Source organism: Ovis canadensis, chromosome 16, assembly GCF_042477335.2.
Source record: "Ovis canadensis isolate MfBH-ARS-UI-01 breed Bighorn chromosome 16, ARS-UI_OviCan_v2, whole genome shotgun sequence".
Taxonomy (NCBI): Eukaryota; Metazoa; Chordata; class Mammalia; order Artiodactyla; family Bovidae; genus Ovis; species Ovis canadensis.
Genome location: NC_091260.1, coordinates 53,050,641 through 53,068,636, shown reverse-complemented (window position 1 = coordinate 53,068,636; position 17,996 = coordinate 53,050,641). Strand labels below are relative to the sequence as shown.

Below are 17,996 nucleotides of genomic sequence, written 5' to 3'. Positions count from 1 at the left end.
TGGAAAACAGACCCTGCCTCCCTATTCCACTGCAGTGACTCAGGGAGAAAGTTGCAAGGAGGTGCTGTCATCCATACTTGCCCTTTGCCACCAGTGAATGGGGGCATGGCCCAGTCTCTCCTAAGACAAGTCATGCTTGAAATACTGAGACTGATGTGGACAGAGCTGGCTGGGAATAAGGGGTAGCAATGCACAGAGTCGGACACAATTGAAGTGACTTAGCAACAGCGGCAGCAGCAACTGCAGTTGAAATCAAAACACGTGGCATCCAAAGGGCAGACACAAAAAACGCAGAGCTAGATAAAGATTGATTTCGTGCTGCGTGCACCACGGTGTCTGAGGTTAGGGACCGTGTCTCTTTATTGACCTAATCCACATATCTAACAAAGAGAGCCACAAAGCAACAGCCAATCAGTGCCACCGCAGAGGCTGTGATCACCACGACGACGACGCTGCCAGCTGTGTTGACCAGAAGGCCCAGGCCACTTCCGACCAGGATCTGAGCCAGCTGCACCATGCATGTGAGGGCGGCGCAGTCCAGGCCCTGCCCTCTGCTGCTGCCATCCAGGCCCCCACCCAGGGCCCGTTGCTTCTGCAAGACAAGAACAGGGACAGCATTTGATCTATGCCAGCTGTTCCATAGGGCAGAGTCAGCAAGCAAACTTTTTCTTTAGAAAGCCAGATAACAGATACTTGCAGCTGTGGTTCCAAACACACAACTCTGCCGTTGCAGTGCCAAAGTAGTCACGGCACACAAACAAGTTCCAACACAACCTTAAGACACTGCTATTTGATTCAAGCTCCACTCCCTGCCTTTTCCCCCTACCTGCCACAAAATCTTGAATATTAACTATGGGAGTTAAATAATGAAGAACACAAAATTCTCTCTTCCTAAGCATTCAATAAATACAGTGGATTCGAAACAATAAATATCCCTTTTCATCCCTTCCTTAGAGTTGAAAGTTCAAACACTTTCAGGAGGATATTGAATCACAGATATATGTTAGGAGAGGCAACATAAAAAGGCAATTAAACCTTTTAAAATAGGGTTGTTGTTTGGTGAGTAGATTAATGTTTGCTTACTATTTGACATTTGGTCTGAATTGGCTGATAGCATTGTCATTTATCAGGTATCATATACGTGCTAGGGCTTGAGCAAGGCTCTTTCACTTACATTATTTCATTCATGCTTACCACCTTTCCAGAGGCGCATGGAAGGGAAGCCCCAAAGTGTTAGCCCCTCAGTCACATCCGGTTCTTTGTGACCCCATGGACTGCAGCCGTCCAGGCTCCTCTGTCCATGAGGATTCTCCAGGCAAGAATATTGGAGTGGGTAGCCATTCCTTTCTCCAGGGGATCTTCCTGACTCAGGGATTGAACCCCAGTAACCTTCATTGCAGGTAGGCCTTTTTTTTCTTTTACCATCTGAGCCATCAGGGAGGCCTATATTATTATCATTAACCTCATAATAACAATAATACAATACTACTGCCTACCATTTTTTGAGTCTTTGCAAGGTGCCAGGTAGGCATTATGCTAAGCAGATTACCTATACTATCTCATTTCTTTTTTATTTTTACTTTATTTTACTTTACAATACTATATTGGTTTTGCCATACATTGACATGAATCCACCACGGGTGTACATATCTCATTTCATTCAATTTTCCAACAATTCTATAAGGTGGGTGTATCATTCCCATTCGATTAGAAAACTAAAGCTCTATGAGTCTGAAAGATAATTCCTACACTATTAAATTTTAAAAAATCATTGTACAGGAAAATGCATAGTATCCTTTGAATAAGAAAAGGAAAATGAGAAAATGCAATTCGTAATCGCTAGATTTTCATTCAAAAATACTAGAAAGATAGACAAAAATCTAAAGAAAGTTGTTACATGTAGGGGCCTGGGGTAGGAGGAAGGGGGAATAGGGAAAGAGTGAAGGGAGAGGGAGGCAGGTGCCATTTGATTCACACTTGCATATCATTGTGGCTGCTGAACCATGTCATTGTATTTCCCATCTAAAAATGAACTCATTTTGAGTAACATTTAGTAAATAAATGGACAAGATCTCTGGGCTTCCCTGGTGACGAAGACGGCAAAGAATCTGCCTATGATGCAAGAGACCCAGGTTCGATCCCTGAGTCAGGAAGATCCACTGGAAAAGGGAATGGCAACCCACTCCAGTATTCCTGCCTGGAGAATTCCATGGACAGAGAAGCCTGGTGGGCTACAGTTCATGGGGTCACAAAGAATTGGATACAACTGAGTGACTATTTTTTCCACTTTATGATTCCCCAGTGTCCCATAGCTCCCAAATGGGGGAGGCACGATTTGAATCCAGGTTCTTCTGCTTCCATAGCCTCTGTGTTTGGGGCCTAGTATCATACAGCTCTGTCTTGGAGGGGACAGCTGTATCTCTAGCAGCTAAGTGCCTGCCATGCATTGAAACATTAGTGATGATGTCTGCCAGGAGTAAGGACAGCTGCAACTCTTGTTTAAAGGTTTTAAAGCCTAGTGCAACCCTGCCGCACTGAGCTTGCCAGATCAAATGATGAAAAAGAAGGCCAGTGTTCTAGTCACATGGACATGTGTTCAGGGTTTTTGCAGTTTCCTGCTGGGATGGATAAGCTAATAGTTCTCTTTAGCTTTTACAGTTGAGGAAATGTAAGCCTATTTTCAGGGGGAAAGGTGCATATTTTGATAAGAAAAGGTGGTAATTTTAGAGCAGAAATACCCAACCTAATGCTTTTTTTAAAAAACCCAACCCAAACTCCCAGCCACATGGAGTCTTGCCCTCTGGCTTGAATTTCCAGATGGAAATGGAGATGGGCCGGGCCTCCCTTGAGGCGGCTAGAGAGTTAACCAGCTGCCACCAGCTTTCCTCCCTGCACACCGTGCATGACTTACTAAAACCCCATTTCCAAGGAAAATATTGCTCAACCAGTAACTCCCAGAAATGGCACCGGACCTCTGCCGTGGTTGAGGGCCGGGGCCCTCACTGTGGCACCTAGAAATGGCTGCAGGGGCATGGCAGGTGTCATAAGCCTAGAGTTTCCCCTGCTTTGTCTCTGTGTGATTGTGGGCTGGCTTCTCAGCATTACCAACCCTCCCTTTTCCAATGTGACAAATGGGAGTAATGGCGCCTGTCTGACTGCTCCCAAGTACACTGGGCTTCAGAGTAAGGAGGAGAGGGTGGGCTGGGAACGTGGTCATGCCCTGGCCAGGCCATCGTAGCATCTGGCTGGACATTTTAGTGCTGCAGTTTCGAGAACCCCTATTTTCCAGCTCTGCTCTACACTTTCCCACCAAGTCCCTCCGCCTTCAGGTGGCTCCAGACGTCACTCGGCAGTGAGGTTCGATCACGCACCTGCTCCTCACGGTGATACACAGCGATGAGGGTAAAGGGTACCGTGTACAGGGTGCTGGACATCACACCAAATAAGGTGCACATGGCCAGAGTGGAGTAGACATTCGGGAAGAGCCCGATGAATCCTGTGCCCAGGCCAAACAGCAAATACCCCATAAAGTAAAGACCCTTTAATCCGATGCAGGGAACCAAAATTTTCTGAAAGTCTGTGGGGAGAAGAGAGGGAGAAATTATAGCTGGCAGTGCCTCACAACATCTCATAATTTCAGACAACCTTTGCTTTTGAAGATTCACTTTTGTTTTTTTAAATCTTTCCTTTGATATTGAGTCAGGAACAAAAGAACCCCCTTATCTATGCTTGAAGACAGCTGGTTTTGGGAATCAGCTTTGAATCCTTTGCCTAAAGGAGAGCTGGAGATTGCCTTCCTGGGTTGATTTTCTTTCCTGCAGGGAAGGACCAGGGACTGTGTAGTGGGCAGCTGTATATAGCAACAAGACGCAGAAAAGATGACTGAAAAGCCCACCTTTGTTTTGGGACCCTGGGGCTGCAGGACATGCAAGAAAAGTGCAGTTCTTTCTAATTCACAGGGATCTATCCCAGCAGGACCAAAATGACAATCCAGGTCTATCTTGACCCAAAGTCAGGTTGGAGGAAATGAACATAACCAGAGTTTATGGAATAAGCTGAGTCATTCAGTTTTTCCACCCCACCCAAATGCTGTCTCCACAACCTGAGAAGCAGGTAAAGAAGGTACTTCACCTGCAGACACTGGCCCTGACATACCAGCCCTTCCCAGTCGGGTCAGGGGACCCTGCTGTGCCAGGCACCTCCCCATCGCTGGCACCCTCATACTCTGGACAAGCTCTATAACTTCTCCAAAACCTCAGCTTCTTGATCAGAAAAATGGAATTAGTAAAATCCTTGCTGGCGGTTGTTACTAGGATCAAATGAAGTAAAATAGCTGTGAAATCCCCCAGCCGAATGCCAAGCACACGGAAGACATCAAGTTAACACTGGCTATCATAATTCCAAAAACACAGACTTTGCTGAATATGGTTGACTTTCCACTGGGGTCTCCTCGAAGCAGGTAAACTTGGCTTGCTCATAAAAGACTCATGGTAGAGCTCATTCTTTAAAACTGAAAATTTTGCTTTAAAATATTTTCCTATGTTTTTCACCACAGTAGGGAAAATCCCTAAGAGTGTTTTATCTTCCTTTTTTAATCATTTATTTTAATCCATAGTTTTATCTTTCCTCTGCCCCATGCTGCTAGACGTACCCAGGAGATAGATAAATGATAGAAACTAGAAATGTGCCTACTCAAGAGTGAAATTTCCCATATCTTTTCAAATAATTATTGGATTTACACTGCATAGACAAGAAACCTCATCTGTATTCCATTTGTATTATTGTTATATCAATTATGCATTAAATATGTGAAGAGAAAGTCGCTCAGTAATGTCTGACTCTTTGCGACCCCATGGACTATACAGTCCATGGAATTCTCCAGGCCAGAATACTAGAGTGGGTGGCCTTTCCCTTCTCCAGGGGATCTTCCCAATCCAGGAATCAAACCCAGGTCTCCCTCATTGCAGGTGGATTCTTTACCAGCTGAGCCACAACAGATGCCCAAGAATACTTGAGTGGTAGGCCATCCCTTCTCCAGGGGATCTTCCCGACCAAGGAATTGAACCAGGGTCTCCTGCACTGCAGGTGAATTAAATTTGTATCTATTATGTATTACATTGGTATCAATTTGGAATTCTGAAAATGTTAAAGGAACAACATTGCTTCCTCTATTAAATTTATGCCATGCTTGGAGGGGTGTTGTCAAGGCTGAGAATAAAAGCAGTATAAATCTAGTTTGCTTAATCATTGTGCAGAAAATGGAATATAAGTTGTCTTAGTACCTGAAAGATACCATTAATATTCATTAGATAAATGCTCTCACCAAGTAGATGGGCCAACCAGGAAGAAGGCAAAAGATGATAAAAAGATTTTTGGAAACATAACTAACTTCACTACAAAGCCTGAAAATCTGGCAAAGAATGCTTTATTTATGAAGCGAAATTAATAACTGTCAGCCAAGTTGACTTGCCCTGTGCTGTTTCTGATACTAAATAACATCATGCCTCTCCTTAGGGTTGGAGAGAAATGATTGATTTAGGCCCCAGCTTTGAATAGTAGTCTATGCTATGAACAATTGGCTATATTTCAGTACTCAGTGTGGCTATACTCATCGATCTAAGTGTACCTGCTGTGTAAAAGGAGCTTGAAAACAGTCTTTTATCACCATCCCCCATCTCTTACCTCAGCAGTCAGAGTGCCCTACCAAAGTCCCTCTGGATAGACATTCTGGGTCGTCAACCTGGTGTTATGTGATGAGTCCAAAATCCAGGGTTATCTAGTGTACTCTGGAATTGCGGCAAGTGACTGATTCTGCCCAGAGTGGGTTGGAGTGCAGAGGGAAAGACTTGAGAGATGGCACAAACAGGGGCATACTGGAGTTGGGTCTGGCTGGGTAGGGAGGGAGAAACAGCAGCTCAGGCGGAAGAAACCAAATATAAACACACAGACATGAGACCGGCTGGGAAGCGGGTCATTGGGAGAGTTCCTGTTTGGGAGTGACTGAGGTCCAAGGATGAGCCAGGCCAGACTCTGAGTCCTGGAGCACCAAGGTCAGGGCCTCCACTCTATCTTATGGGAGCCCCTGAAGATCTTTAGGCAGTGCTGGTTGGTATTTTATAAAGAACATTTTAGTTCTAACTCACCATCTTAGGAATATCACAGGTTTATACATTAATACAACTTTCAAAAACTATTAAAATAGGAGGGATTCTTGTATAGAGAGATTTTAAGTAGAAAGGTCCTAAAAAATAACATGCTGTTGAATTTTCAAAAGCCATGACATTTATGTAGGAACTCAACCTAGATAATGGAAGGGTCCCTGGGAGGGATTCTTTGAGGAAAACAAGTTAAAATTGACATAAAATTAAAAGGCTAACGACTTTTAGAAAAATATTTTCCTCTTCAAAGAATAAGCATGGTAGTAATTAGCTGCCCTACATCTTGAAAGCACAAAGTGAGATGGATAAGTTATTAAATCCTTTCAGTCTAATGCTCCCTGATTCTAGGTATTTGAAATTGTCCTCCTGCAAGTTTTCTCTTCTTCTTCTTCTTAATCTGTACCCTCTGGAGCCAAGGATCAAACCTGCGTCTCTTACTTTTCCAGCACGCGCAGGTGGGTTCGTTACCGTTAGCGCCATCCGGGAAGCCCAAGGTGGGCAAAGGGCTTCCCTGGCGACTCAGTGGCAAAGAACCTGCCTGACAAGGCCGGAGACGCAGGTTCAATCCCTGGGTTGGGAAGATCCCCCGGAGAAGGAAACGGCAACCCACTCCAGTTTTCTTGGCCTGGGAAATCCCATGGGCAGAGGAACCTGGATGCAGTCCAAGGAGTTGTAGAGTCAGACGTGGCTCAGCAACAAGGGGGGAAAAGGGTTTTGCTAAGGAAATGTAAGCTTCAAGCCACCACTATTTGGTTACCATAAATTTTAAAATAATGAATTCTATGGTTTTATGATTATGGGGTTCATGGATAGGCTTATATTAGGTCCCCTTTCCCCAGTTGTGCTATACTTTAAAGAGATTTTCTTGATCTCAAAACAGGTTTTCAGCTGTGTTTTAGCTGGGCAAAGGGCTAAATGCCAGGCTAGGGGACAATGTGCACATTCACTTTCCTCCCCAACAAGAAGCACACTTCAGTGCATGATGCCCCAGGGGATGGTGCCACGGACTGTCCTCCACTGCCTCCCCTGCTTCTACCTGGGCCTTAACCCTGCTGTCCCCTGGGGCTGTCCAAAGCCTGGACCTCTGCCCTGCGGGTCAGCTATTTTTCCCACAATACGGAAGAAGCTTCCAAATTTCCACTCCAAGCGAGGGACCTGCATACATTTTAAAGGCCTGAGTTTTCATTTAACTCAATGTGTCCAGCACTTGGAGATTTCCATACAAATTAGCTAGCACAAAATGAGCCTGTGTGATGCCCTAAAATTAGAGGACATCCATTTGGACATAGTTAAATCCAATCCCAGAAATCCCTTTGAATACACTCTCCCCATAGATAAATTTAGCCAAGGTTGGAGGTGGGGGGTGAAGTTAATAGATCCCATGGAAAGCTGATGCCTGAGAAGAAAAGCTGTCCTTCTCAATCTAGAACAGGGCTCCTATAACATACCACCCTACTGATCGGACCTAAAGTTATTTTATATGTTACTTTTGTCACTTATCATATTAACCATCCCTCCTATTTTCTGTCTAGATTGATAAGTGTATCTATGAAACCCCATGGTGATCTCACTGCAGCAGAACACAGACCTGCTGTTAATCAGTCATCTTGGCTGTGATGATCCCGCATGCATCCAATATTTTACCATGTTGTTTCCAAGGTTTCCTCTTATTTCCCAAAGTATCTCGATCAGGAGCCCCCTGATCCCAAGTACAAAGTAATTGCTGTGGAGAATGGTACCCAGGATTCATTGGGAAAAGGCTACTTGATGTGGTCTCTTCTAAGGGAAAAGGTTTTTCCTGATCTCCATATATCCACCAAAAATAAAATCCAAGATTCTGCTAGACCAGAACCCTTAGAAGACACCCTCAAGAGGAGGAGGCTTACTTACAAGAATAAAGTGAGGAGAACATAGAGTTGATGCACAAGCCCCAGCATCCAACCTCAACCCCTCTTTGGTAGATGAGGAACTCTGTGGAGTTGTGGGCACCGTAGGGATCCCCGTGGTACACGATCTGCAAGAAAGATTTGGGGCCGCTGAGTTCCCAGTGCGGGTTGGTAAGGACCCCTTCTCATGTGCTCTGTGTCTCTTCCCCTTGCTAGGGGCACAGACCTCATTCCCCCATGACTGTGGCACCCTTTCATCCTTTCACACCTCCACTCAAGGACCCTCAGGAGGACTTAATGCCTACTGCCTCCAATCTAAACAACATCCTTCAAATGTTGAACATCGCTCCTCCTGTCTAACATCTGGCTCCACCCTGTCACCTCTATTCTGATACAGCCAACAGGCTTCAGACTCATCTCCACACATGCCAGTCCTCTCTCCAACTGGAATGTTTCCTCCCCGTCCCCTCCCTCTCCAATTCCTACTCACCCTTCAAGACCCAAATCACACTGCCCCTCCTTTATTAAGCCTGCTGTGACCACTACAGCTCACCTCAAATTGTCCTTATTTGTTGTATTTGATCGAGCACTGGTCCCATAGTGTCCTCTAACTGTGCAGGGTGTAGACACTTCCCTCTGGAACTCGTCTATAAGCCAGCTCCCTGAAAGTACTTTCTCTTCCGCTCTTACTGTGCCCATCCTAGAGGTGCTCAGAAGCTCCACAGGTGCTGATGGAGTGATTAGTGTGTGAGACAAAGAGTTCGTGCAGACATGTCTGTTACCTGGCCCATGAAGTCTGTGAAGAAGAGCATGTTGGACAGGAAGGCAGTCCATCCAATGAGGTGGCTGATGCAAAGACAGCGGTAATGAGGGGGCATGCTCCTCAATGCCCTCAACAGTGACCTCAAGGTCATTGTCCTCTGAGTCTGGAATAAAAACACCAAACAGGTGTGACATTCAGTGTAGAATGCCAGTGTAGCCCACTGTGGGAGCCAGCACACAGCCATGTCACATATCTGTTAGTAGCCTATCACACAAGGTCACACCATCTGGGCACAGCACCATGGTTTCCATGGAGTGTTCTCATAGGAGGTGTTTCGTTATGTATGTGCAGATACTTCAAGTTTCAGGCCAATATCAGGGCTTTGAGGACATAAGGGCGAAGGGACTAGAAATAGACTTGCTTTGAGCTAAGATGTAAGAGCCACCCATCAAATTTCCTATCTTTTCTTTGAATGACAGAACCACTGTATAAGGATGAAGCTCATGGATTTAAGTGATCCCCTAGATGGTTATAATTCTTAGATCTCTTGATTCTTAAAATCTGGTCATCCAAATTCCAATATGGCCTCTATACTCTCTGTCTTCATGATTCTGTTCTATTCCATGGCAAAAAGATTTTGCAGACGTAACTAAGGTTACTAATCAGTTGGCTTCAAGTTAATGAACAGGGAGATTATCTGGGTGACCCTAACGAAATCACATCAACCGTTTAAAAAGCACAGATTTTTCTCTGGCTAGGAGCAGAAGGGGAAGCCAGCAAGTCTCAAAGCACAAGAATTGCTGGGGTTTGAAGGTGAAGTGGGCCACAGGGAAGAACTTGAGTGTGACCTCCAGGAAATGACTGACCCCTGGCCATCAATTAGCAAGAAAACAAGGACCTCGACAACCACAAGAAGCTGGATTCTACCTGCTTGAGCTCAAAGCTGATTCTTCCCCATTCAAACCTCTGGATGAGAAGGCAGCTACACCAACACCTTGATTTCAGCCTTGTGAGACCCTGAGCAGAGCACTTGACTGAGCCCACCCAGACTTCTGACCTACAGAAGTCTGAGGTTATAAATGGGTGTGGCTTTAAGCTGCTAAACCCGTGGTGGTTTGTTATGCTGCAGTAGAAAATTACTACATCGAGCCAATCAGCTCCCTGCTCTGGGTCAGGTACCTCCTCCTGGTTTATTTCTCTGGATCCTGCCATCAGTCAACATGTGTACCTGAGCCCTAAGTCTAGTCAGAAGTGAGAACACTGTAGAACATACGCACACACACGAAACTAGACACGTGTGAAATGAATACATATGCCCCCCCCCAATTCTTTAACCTAGACTTAAATTATGTTAAAACCAGAGGCTATAATTCATTGCTGTCAGTAGCTTTGAGAGAATGAAAAAAACTGAACTATTGGCACAACTGTTTGGAAGTAAAAGAAACAGCCTGTAACAGCTTGTCATATGAGAGAAGAAAAATATCTCGGGAATATTAAGAAATCAGCTGCCCTGAGACACTGAGATGGTAAACATTAACCATGGCAGGGTGATGGGTCTTTCTTTCTGTCTGACTTCTATTTGTTCTGAATCTTGACATAATAAAATTGGATCTTAGCTAGTTTATTTACAAGATATCTCCCAAGATTTTTCCATTTTAACTGTAAGAGAAAATTGTTTTATAACTCTTAATCTTCCATGATAATGCTTTTTACTTCTTTGATGTAGAAAATTATATTCACTCATTGCAGGGTTGTTGTACAAGTTGATTTTTCATTTGGATTTTATAGTATTTAACCTAATGACCATGACTCCACTGACTTTTTATACTTACTCAGTATTAAAAAAAATACATAGACATTACTATGGAGTAAGGAAAAAAATATTTTCTCCATGTAGAACATGGTATTTGTCTAAATAAATGGTGACCATAGCAGAAATCCAATGTAGAACTATTACTTTTTCCCTTGACTACAGGAAGAAACAATTAATGGTATAGACTGAGGAATAACAGCCTGATTTTCATATCTCAGGCCAAGCGATTCATCTTTAATTTCTTTCCCTTCTTTCCAAAAATTCAAAAATTTAAAAAGTGAATCTGACCAGCAAGTATTCAGCTTCATTTCAAATATTAATTTATGCTTTGGCCTTCTATATAAGTTCAGCCTGCTTTCATTGTTAACCTAATTTTTTCCTTTCTCCCCCAAATAAATAAAAGCTTCAAAATTATGCCTTTCTGTAAAAGCTGTGAATATAAATATTCAGTCTTTCTGGATATTTTAACTCAGAATGAAAATTCAGCTAGCATCTTACTCACTGACTCATCAGTTCCCTTAGTAAAGCCCTTGCAATGATTTTGAGCTGTTGGGAGTTGTTTTACTGCATGCAGTCATCAACCGGAGATTGGGTAATGATGGATTTATAAATGAAAAATGAACAGAGCCATGAGGGGGAGACAGAACCACACAAAAGTACCCTCAGAAGGAGACTAAATGTTGAAGGGGGCAACTAATGGTGGGGAAGAAATACAGATGTATTTTTATGGTATCCAATTTGAACAATGAAATAATTCAGGCCTCTTGCCATTAAAAAGAAAATCCCAGTTCTCAAGTTGCACAGCCACCCTCATTTTGGAAAGTAGTGACTTTGACAAACAAGAATAGGTAGGACCTGACTCTGTGGAGATGCCCACTACTCAGCTGGAAGCTCCCCAGATGCACTATTGGAATAGCAGTCGAGTGCTTGACTTTGAGCCTACGATATATTATTCTTTTTTTTTTTCCCTATGTAGTTTTTCTTTTATTTTTTTGTCACATAATAGAAGCATGCAGAGCCTACAGTGTTGCGCCTGTGGCATATGCTGATACAAGATAACTGTATTTGATGCGTTTCTTCTCCTAACCGTGTAGAGGGTTTCATGCCTTTCAAAAGACTTCCACACACTTGATTCATTCAGTCATTACAACAGCCTCGGGGCAGACTGAGACAGCCTCTGTTGGGTGACTCTTTGAGGGCCAGTCTATGCAAAGAGGGCAAAGAGGCAGGCATAATCTATCGTATCTACTTATCTTAATTAGACTGTCTGGTTTTATTCCTTTAACCCTGAGATTATTTTTGCTTTATTTTCAAAGTAATACTTGTCTATTACAGAAATGTTGAATTCACTGAAGGGTTTAGAAAGGAAAACGACGACCACCTGTTAGCCCACCACACAAAGACAATAATTTCAATGAGCATTTTGGGTGTATATCCTTTCTGTTTTTTCCTCTGTGTCTGCGTAGCTTTTCCCATAATCTCCATTGTGGAAAATTCTTCGTGGTTAAACACTTGGTTCTGCAAATGACCTCTGACATCCTTGGCTTCTCCATGACTGAATAAAGAGCATCGTTGACTAATGGTGAGGTAATCTAGTCACAGCACATGTCCTAGAACTGCCCTCTGAACCTGCAACAGTGTGACCACCTCTAGGGCTTCCCCTTCTTCCTGAAGCCTACCAGGGCATCTACCAACCAAACAGATCACTGTATGTGCCATTGATCTGTTTAAATATATGCACATCACCCATAATTACATATTCTTTGTGGGCAGAGAATATATGTGTTTTTTCATTGCAACCCATTGGCCACTGTTTCCTTTAATTCCACCTTAAAATGCTTTGTCACTCAGGGCATGATAAGGATGCTGTCTTTTTGGAATTTCATCGTTAAACAGTTGTTCATCTGTAAATATCCTTTATGGCAAATTTTCAATCCTTTCTTCTCTCAAGGAATGGGAAAAAACATTCATTTTGTATATATATGTGTGTTCTATCTGATATATTACGTCTTAAATAAAGCTTCAAAAACACACACATCTAATGATCAAATGGCTTCCATTGTGTAGCTATTCCATGAATCCCATGCTGCTGCCTTGCAGAACCACACAGCAAGGGGGCTCCATCCTACCCGATACCAGCAGGGAGTATAAATGTTTTCCCACAGGCAGTCTGGAGCCCCAAGGTCTCAGCAGGTCTCTGGAGACCTAGATTCTCCTATTTTCTCTATTCACTGTATGATCAAAATAAAATGAAGGCTCCATCCCAATAGCCTCTTAGTTCCTCCAGTTCCCAACTGGGGATGCTGTTATTTGGAATAACAAATTTATAATCCTAATCTAGCCTGAGAATGGACAATTCCAGCCTTCTCTTATGGCCTAAGATTTTACAGCCAGCTTCGTCTTCCCTGATTTGAGGGTCTGCAAAGAGTCAGAGGCAGAAGGACAAGAGGGAAATGCACACATTTTTCTATTAGGTGTAAAGTTTCAATTCCAAGGGATAATAGCTACTGGGCATTTGCAGATTCAGTTGGTAGATTCACAGAATTTCAATTTGAGGATAACAAAACTCTTTACATCAAATAATCAAGCAAAACAAAGACAAGGATTAATGTTAAAAGCATGAACACAAGGAAAGAACAAGACTATTTTTCCTAAGTAAATAAAAAAGAACTTGCATCTTTACCTGTTCAGCAGGATTTTTGGTTTTTCCTCCCTGCAGCACCAACTCTTGGTTTACATAACCATTTTTCACTTTCTCAATAGACCCATATTCGTACATTTTGTCTGATGACAAGGCAAGGTCCTGGGGGGCTTGCTGTGAGGGAATGTCTTTTGCAACATCTGTAAGTGGGGCTTCAGGGATACTGCACAGATGGATAATGAAACACAAAGTGAGCACCAGCGAGGAGAAGAAGAACATGACCTGGAATTCCGTGCCCAGCAGTCTTCCCAGTTCCAGGTGGGCCCAGTCAATGGCACCCAAAAGGTAACCGAGAGCACCTCCCAAACCTGCAGAGAAAGAAGGAGCTGTATTAGCATTAATTAGAACTGTCTTCTCTCTCATCATGTGCAGGCCCTCTACTTCAGTGGGAAAGTTCCCTGAGGACAGCAGAGGTGGCCTGGTTATAAGGGAGAGGCTAAGACACCTGGGCTGGATGTGTGGGTTCAAGGCCTGGCTCTAGTATACACTTGCTGTGAACTTGAACTTCTTCATTCATGATATGGGGATGATGATTAAAAAAATTATAATAATATGCTAGACACATAGTAAGCACTTAGTAAATATTGCCACCATCTGAAGTCCCATGATTTTCTAAACTGTACTCTCAACATGGCTTAAAAACTAAAACTCCTAAGAGACCTAGTTTCTGATTGCAAAAAAGTATAATTATTGCATTGTCACTGATCCATGAATAAGTTTCTTAGGGTGACACAAGTTTGCAAAGATCAAACAGCCTTGGAATCTTTTTTCTTTCCCCTATGACAAGCGAAAGGTGTGGCTTGAGGGAATAAGTTAGGAGTTTAGGATTAACAGATACACACTACTACATATAAAAGAGATAAACAACAAGGACCTACTATGTAGCACAGGGAACTATATTCAATATCTTGTAATAACCTATAATGAAAAAGAACCTGAAAAAGCACTTGTATAACTGAACCACTTTGCTGTATACCTGAAACATTGTAAATCAACTATACTTCAATAAAATAAAATAGAAAACAAAAGCTAAAGGTACTTGGTACCAGTTGATAGCCACAGAAAAAATAAAAGCAAAAATTTAAATATGAATTTTAAAATATTTATTTGTTTATTTGGCTGTGCTGTGTCTTAGTTTCAGCACCTGGGATCTTCAGTCCTCACTGTGGCATGAGCGTTCTTTAATTGCAGCATTTGAACTCTTTAGCTCTGGCATGTGGGATCTCGTTCCTTCATCCAGGTCCCCTGCATTGGGAGGATGGAGTCTTAGCCACTGTGAAGTGAAGTCGCTCATTCGTGTCAGACTCTTTGTGAGCCCATGGACTGTAGCCTACCGGGCTCCTCTGTCCATGGGATTTTCCAGGCAAGAGTACTAGAGTGGGTTTCCATTTCCTTCTCCAGAGGATCTTCCCGACCCAGGGCTCGAACCTGGGTCTCCCGCACTGTAGGCAGACGCTTTACCGTCTGAGAGCCACAGGCCACTGTACCACCAGGTAAATCCCTAAATATGAATTTTTAAAAATCTTGTAATCCTGTCCCAGGATCCCAACCTGAAGTCTTTCTGGTGCTTGCCTTACCTGCTTACACTTAAAGACAGTGTGATCTGAGGGACATTGAGGAGGGATTTCTCAAAAATGATCCTGCCCTTACAGCACAACATTTGAAATTCTGCCATTAGTGATTCATTCTTCGGGGTTCCTGTTTTAAAAAGCAAGTGCTCCTGGTACAGACAAGTTATTGCAGGCCTCAGTACTGAAGTAGTAAGCGCTTTTCAGATGGTCTGCCTGGCCGTCGGCACCAGTGACATCTGAGAGTGCTGGGTCTCAGTGGGAGCATAGCATGGGGTAGGAGCATGTCCAGGGGAATAAGCAGATGGATGCCAAACACATCTACCTACAACGAAGCGCAGGGCTGATCCTCCTGCTAATACCTTTAAACATCAACCTTCCATCCTGTCTTACCAAAGAGAAATATCTATCTACCTAGTCAGATCAGCTTTGTGTTTGTTTTTTCTTTTTCTTGTGTTAGTGAAGTCTCCATTTTATCTCCCAGGTAAAGACAACATCCTGGGACTTCCCTGGTGGTCCAGTGGCTAAGACTCCACTCTCCCAGTGTAGGGAGCCTGGGTCCAATCCCTGGTCAGGGAACTAGAACCCAAATGCCACAACTAAGAGTTTGCATGTTGCAGCTAAAAGATCCCACATGCTGCAAAGAAGATCGAAGATCCTTCAAGACGCAACTAAAACCTGGTGGAGCCAAATAAATAAATGAAATTAAAAAAAAAAAAAAACACTAAAAAAGACAATATTCTCACAAATCAGAGAATTAAGGAATAAAACAGAGCTTAAGGAAGTCTTTCTCAAACCCTGAACATTTAAACTTACGTAAACCCTGATCCCAGGAACACAAATCTGAATGCCAGATAATATGCCAGGTAATATGAATCCTAATTATCCAGAATGTGGGAAGAATGGATGATTCTAGTCATCTCACATTCTGTCTAATTGCAATTTACCCAGTATTTACAGGTGAACAAATATTTAACCACTGAATTCCAAGCACATCATTGTCATGCCCCGAGTGACAAAACATTTTAAGGCAGAATAATGGGGAACAGTGGCCAATGGGTTACAATGAGAAAAAAAACAACAACATATGTTCTCTGCTAGCAAGGAATATGTAGTCTAGTTATGGGTGAGGTGCATGTGTTTAAATAGATAAATGGTACATAGAGAGACCTGTTTGGATGGTAGGCACCCTGGTAGGCTCCAGGAAGAAAGGGAAGCCTTGGAGGTGGTCACATTGTTGCTGGTTCAGGGGGCAGTTCTGGGACATGTGATGCAGTGGATCACCATTAGACAGTGGTGCTCTTTATTCAATCATGGAGATGCCGAGGACGTCAGAGGCCATGTGCTGAGCCAAGCAGTCAACCAAACAAAATGTAGTAAAAGCCTAGCTCTGTTGGAGGGTCTGTCTAGACCCAGGTTTCTCAGTCTCAGCACGACTGACATTTTGGGGCTGGATAAGTCTTTGTTGGAGGCTGGTCTGTGCATTGTAGGATGTTTTGCAACATGTCTGGCCTCCTCCATGTGATGTCAGTACAACCTCTCCACTGGTCAACAGACACGAATGTCTCCTGACATTGTCTAATGTCCCCCAGGGGGACAAATGGGCACCAACTGAGAACCCTTGATCTTAACTGACCCTAATGCAAAACTTATACATTCTTTTCTCAAAACTACCATTTGTGACTAGATCAGTGGTTGTTATACTGCCATTAAGTTCTCCTATCATGTATGCCTCTTTTCTTCAAATTTACTATTTCACTGAGCAGAGGAAATACAGAGCAGAGGACCCCTGTCCATTTGAAAGAACTGCTGTGTGAAATAAACCTTCCACTGTGCAAATAGAATGTTGGTTTTATTTTATGAATATAAATATATAGATACAATCATAATGGTGGATTATATTAGATATTGACTTGAACACTTGAGTGCTACAATTGGAGGGTTTCCTAGTCTAGTTTTGTGTCTACCCATGTCATGTACTTCAATAAATATTCAAGTATTAAATTTATGTAGAAAACCTCTACTAGCTTCTGGGGATATAAACAGAAATAAGACACAACACCCCCATCCCCTCCTCCCCAGAAGATAGTTCCAAGGAGAAGAAGCAGATAAACAAACAGCTACTTAAAAAAATAAAAACTGTAACAAATAATGCTAGAACTGTGAGCTAGATATTCAAACAGAATAGAGGAGCTTTGATGAGTTTATTATTGCTAATTATTATAGAATTCTTAATTAGCAACGAAGCTCCTAAGAGTTCACTAAATCAAGGAATCCACAGATTTTAGAGGTGGAAGGATGTTTGCAGCTGGTCTAGTTGAATTAGATAAGAGAACTGCAGGCTACGGTGGCTGACAGGAGACCACATGGAAGGGAGGATTGATAATTATGCTGATTCCAGTTCCCACCTGTGTGTTTTCTAACCATGTGACCTTGGGTACTTCTCTGAAAGTAGGTGTAGCGATGCCTCCTTATATGGGTCTCATGAGGGTTAACCTGAAAATACATGTAAAGCAACAGCACAGATAGCAGCAGAAGGAAGGAAGCAGGAAGTGCTCTCAGTCGTGTCCGACTCTTTGCGACCCGGTGGTCGGTAGCTCACCAGACTCCTCTGTCCATGGGATTCTCCAGACAAGAATACTGGAGTGGGTAACCATGCCCTCCTCCAGGGGATCTTCCTGACCCAGGGATTGAACCCAGGTCTCCCGCATTGCAGGTCGATTCTTTACCATCGGAGCCACCAGGAAACCAGGTTTCAAATTGAGTGTGCTAACGACTTCCTCAGTTCAGTTCAGTTCAGTCGCTCAGTCGTGTCCAACTCTTTGCGACCCCATGAATTGCAGCACGCCAGGCCTCCCTCTCCATCACAAACTCCTGGAGTTCACTCAGACTCACGTCCATCGAGTTAGTGATGCCATCCAGCCATCTCATCCTCTGTCGGCCCCTTCTCCTCCTGCCCCCAATCCCTCCCAGCATCAGAGTCTTTTCCAATGCGTCAACTCTTCACATGAGGTGGCCAAAATACTGGAGTTTCAGCTTTAGCATCATTCCTTCCAAAGAAATCCCAGGGCTGATCTCCTTTAGAATGGGCTGGTTGGATCTCCTTG

General features: G+C 43.3%; 1 protein-coding gene across 1 annotated transcript in view; it reads right to left on the bottom strand.

Annotated features, from left to right (window-relative positions):
- Positions 1 to 307: 307 nt before the first annotated feature.
- Positions 308 to 17,996, bottom strand: part of SLC45A2 (solute carrier family 45 member 2) — a 34,463-nt gene continuing 16,774 nt past the window's right edge. Inside the window, exons 3-7 of the mRNA XM_069555947.1 lie at positions 13,304 to 13,629; positions 8,827 to 8,970; positions 8,049 to 8,172; positions 3,372 to 3,577; positions 308 to 592 (exon numbers count right to left, since the gene is read on the bottom strand). Of these exons, the coding sequence (XP_069412048.1) occupies positions 368 to 592; positions 3,372 to 3,577; positions 8,049 to 8,172; positions 8,827 to 8,970; positions 13,304 to 13,629 (1,025 nt within the window). The 3' untranslated portion in view covers positions 308 to 367. The remainder of the gene's footprint in view (positions 593 to 3,371; positions 3,578 to 8,048; positions 8,173 to 8,826; positions 8,971 to 13,303; positions 13,630 to 17,996) is intronic.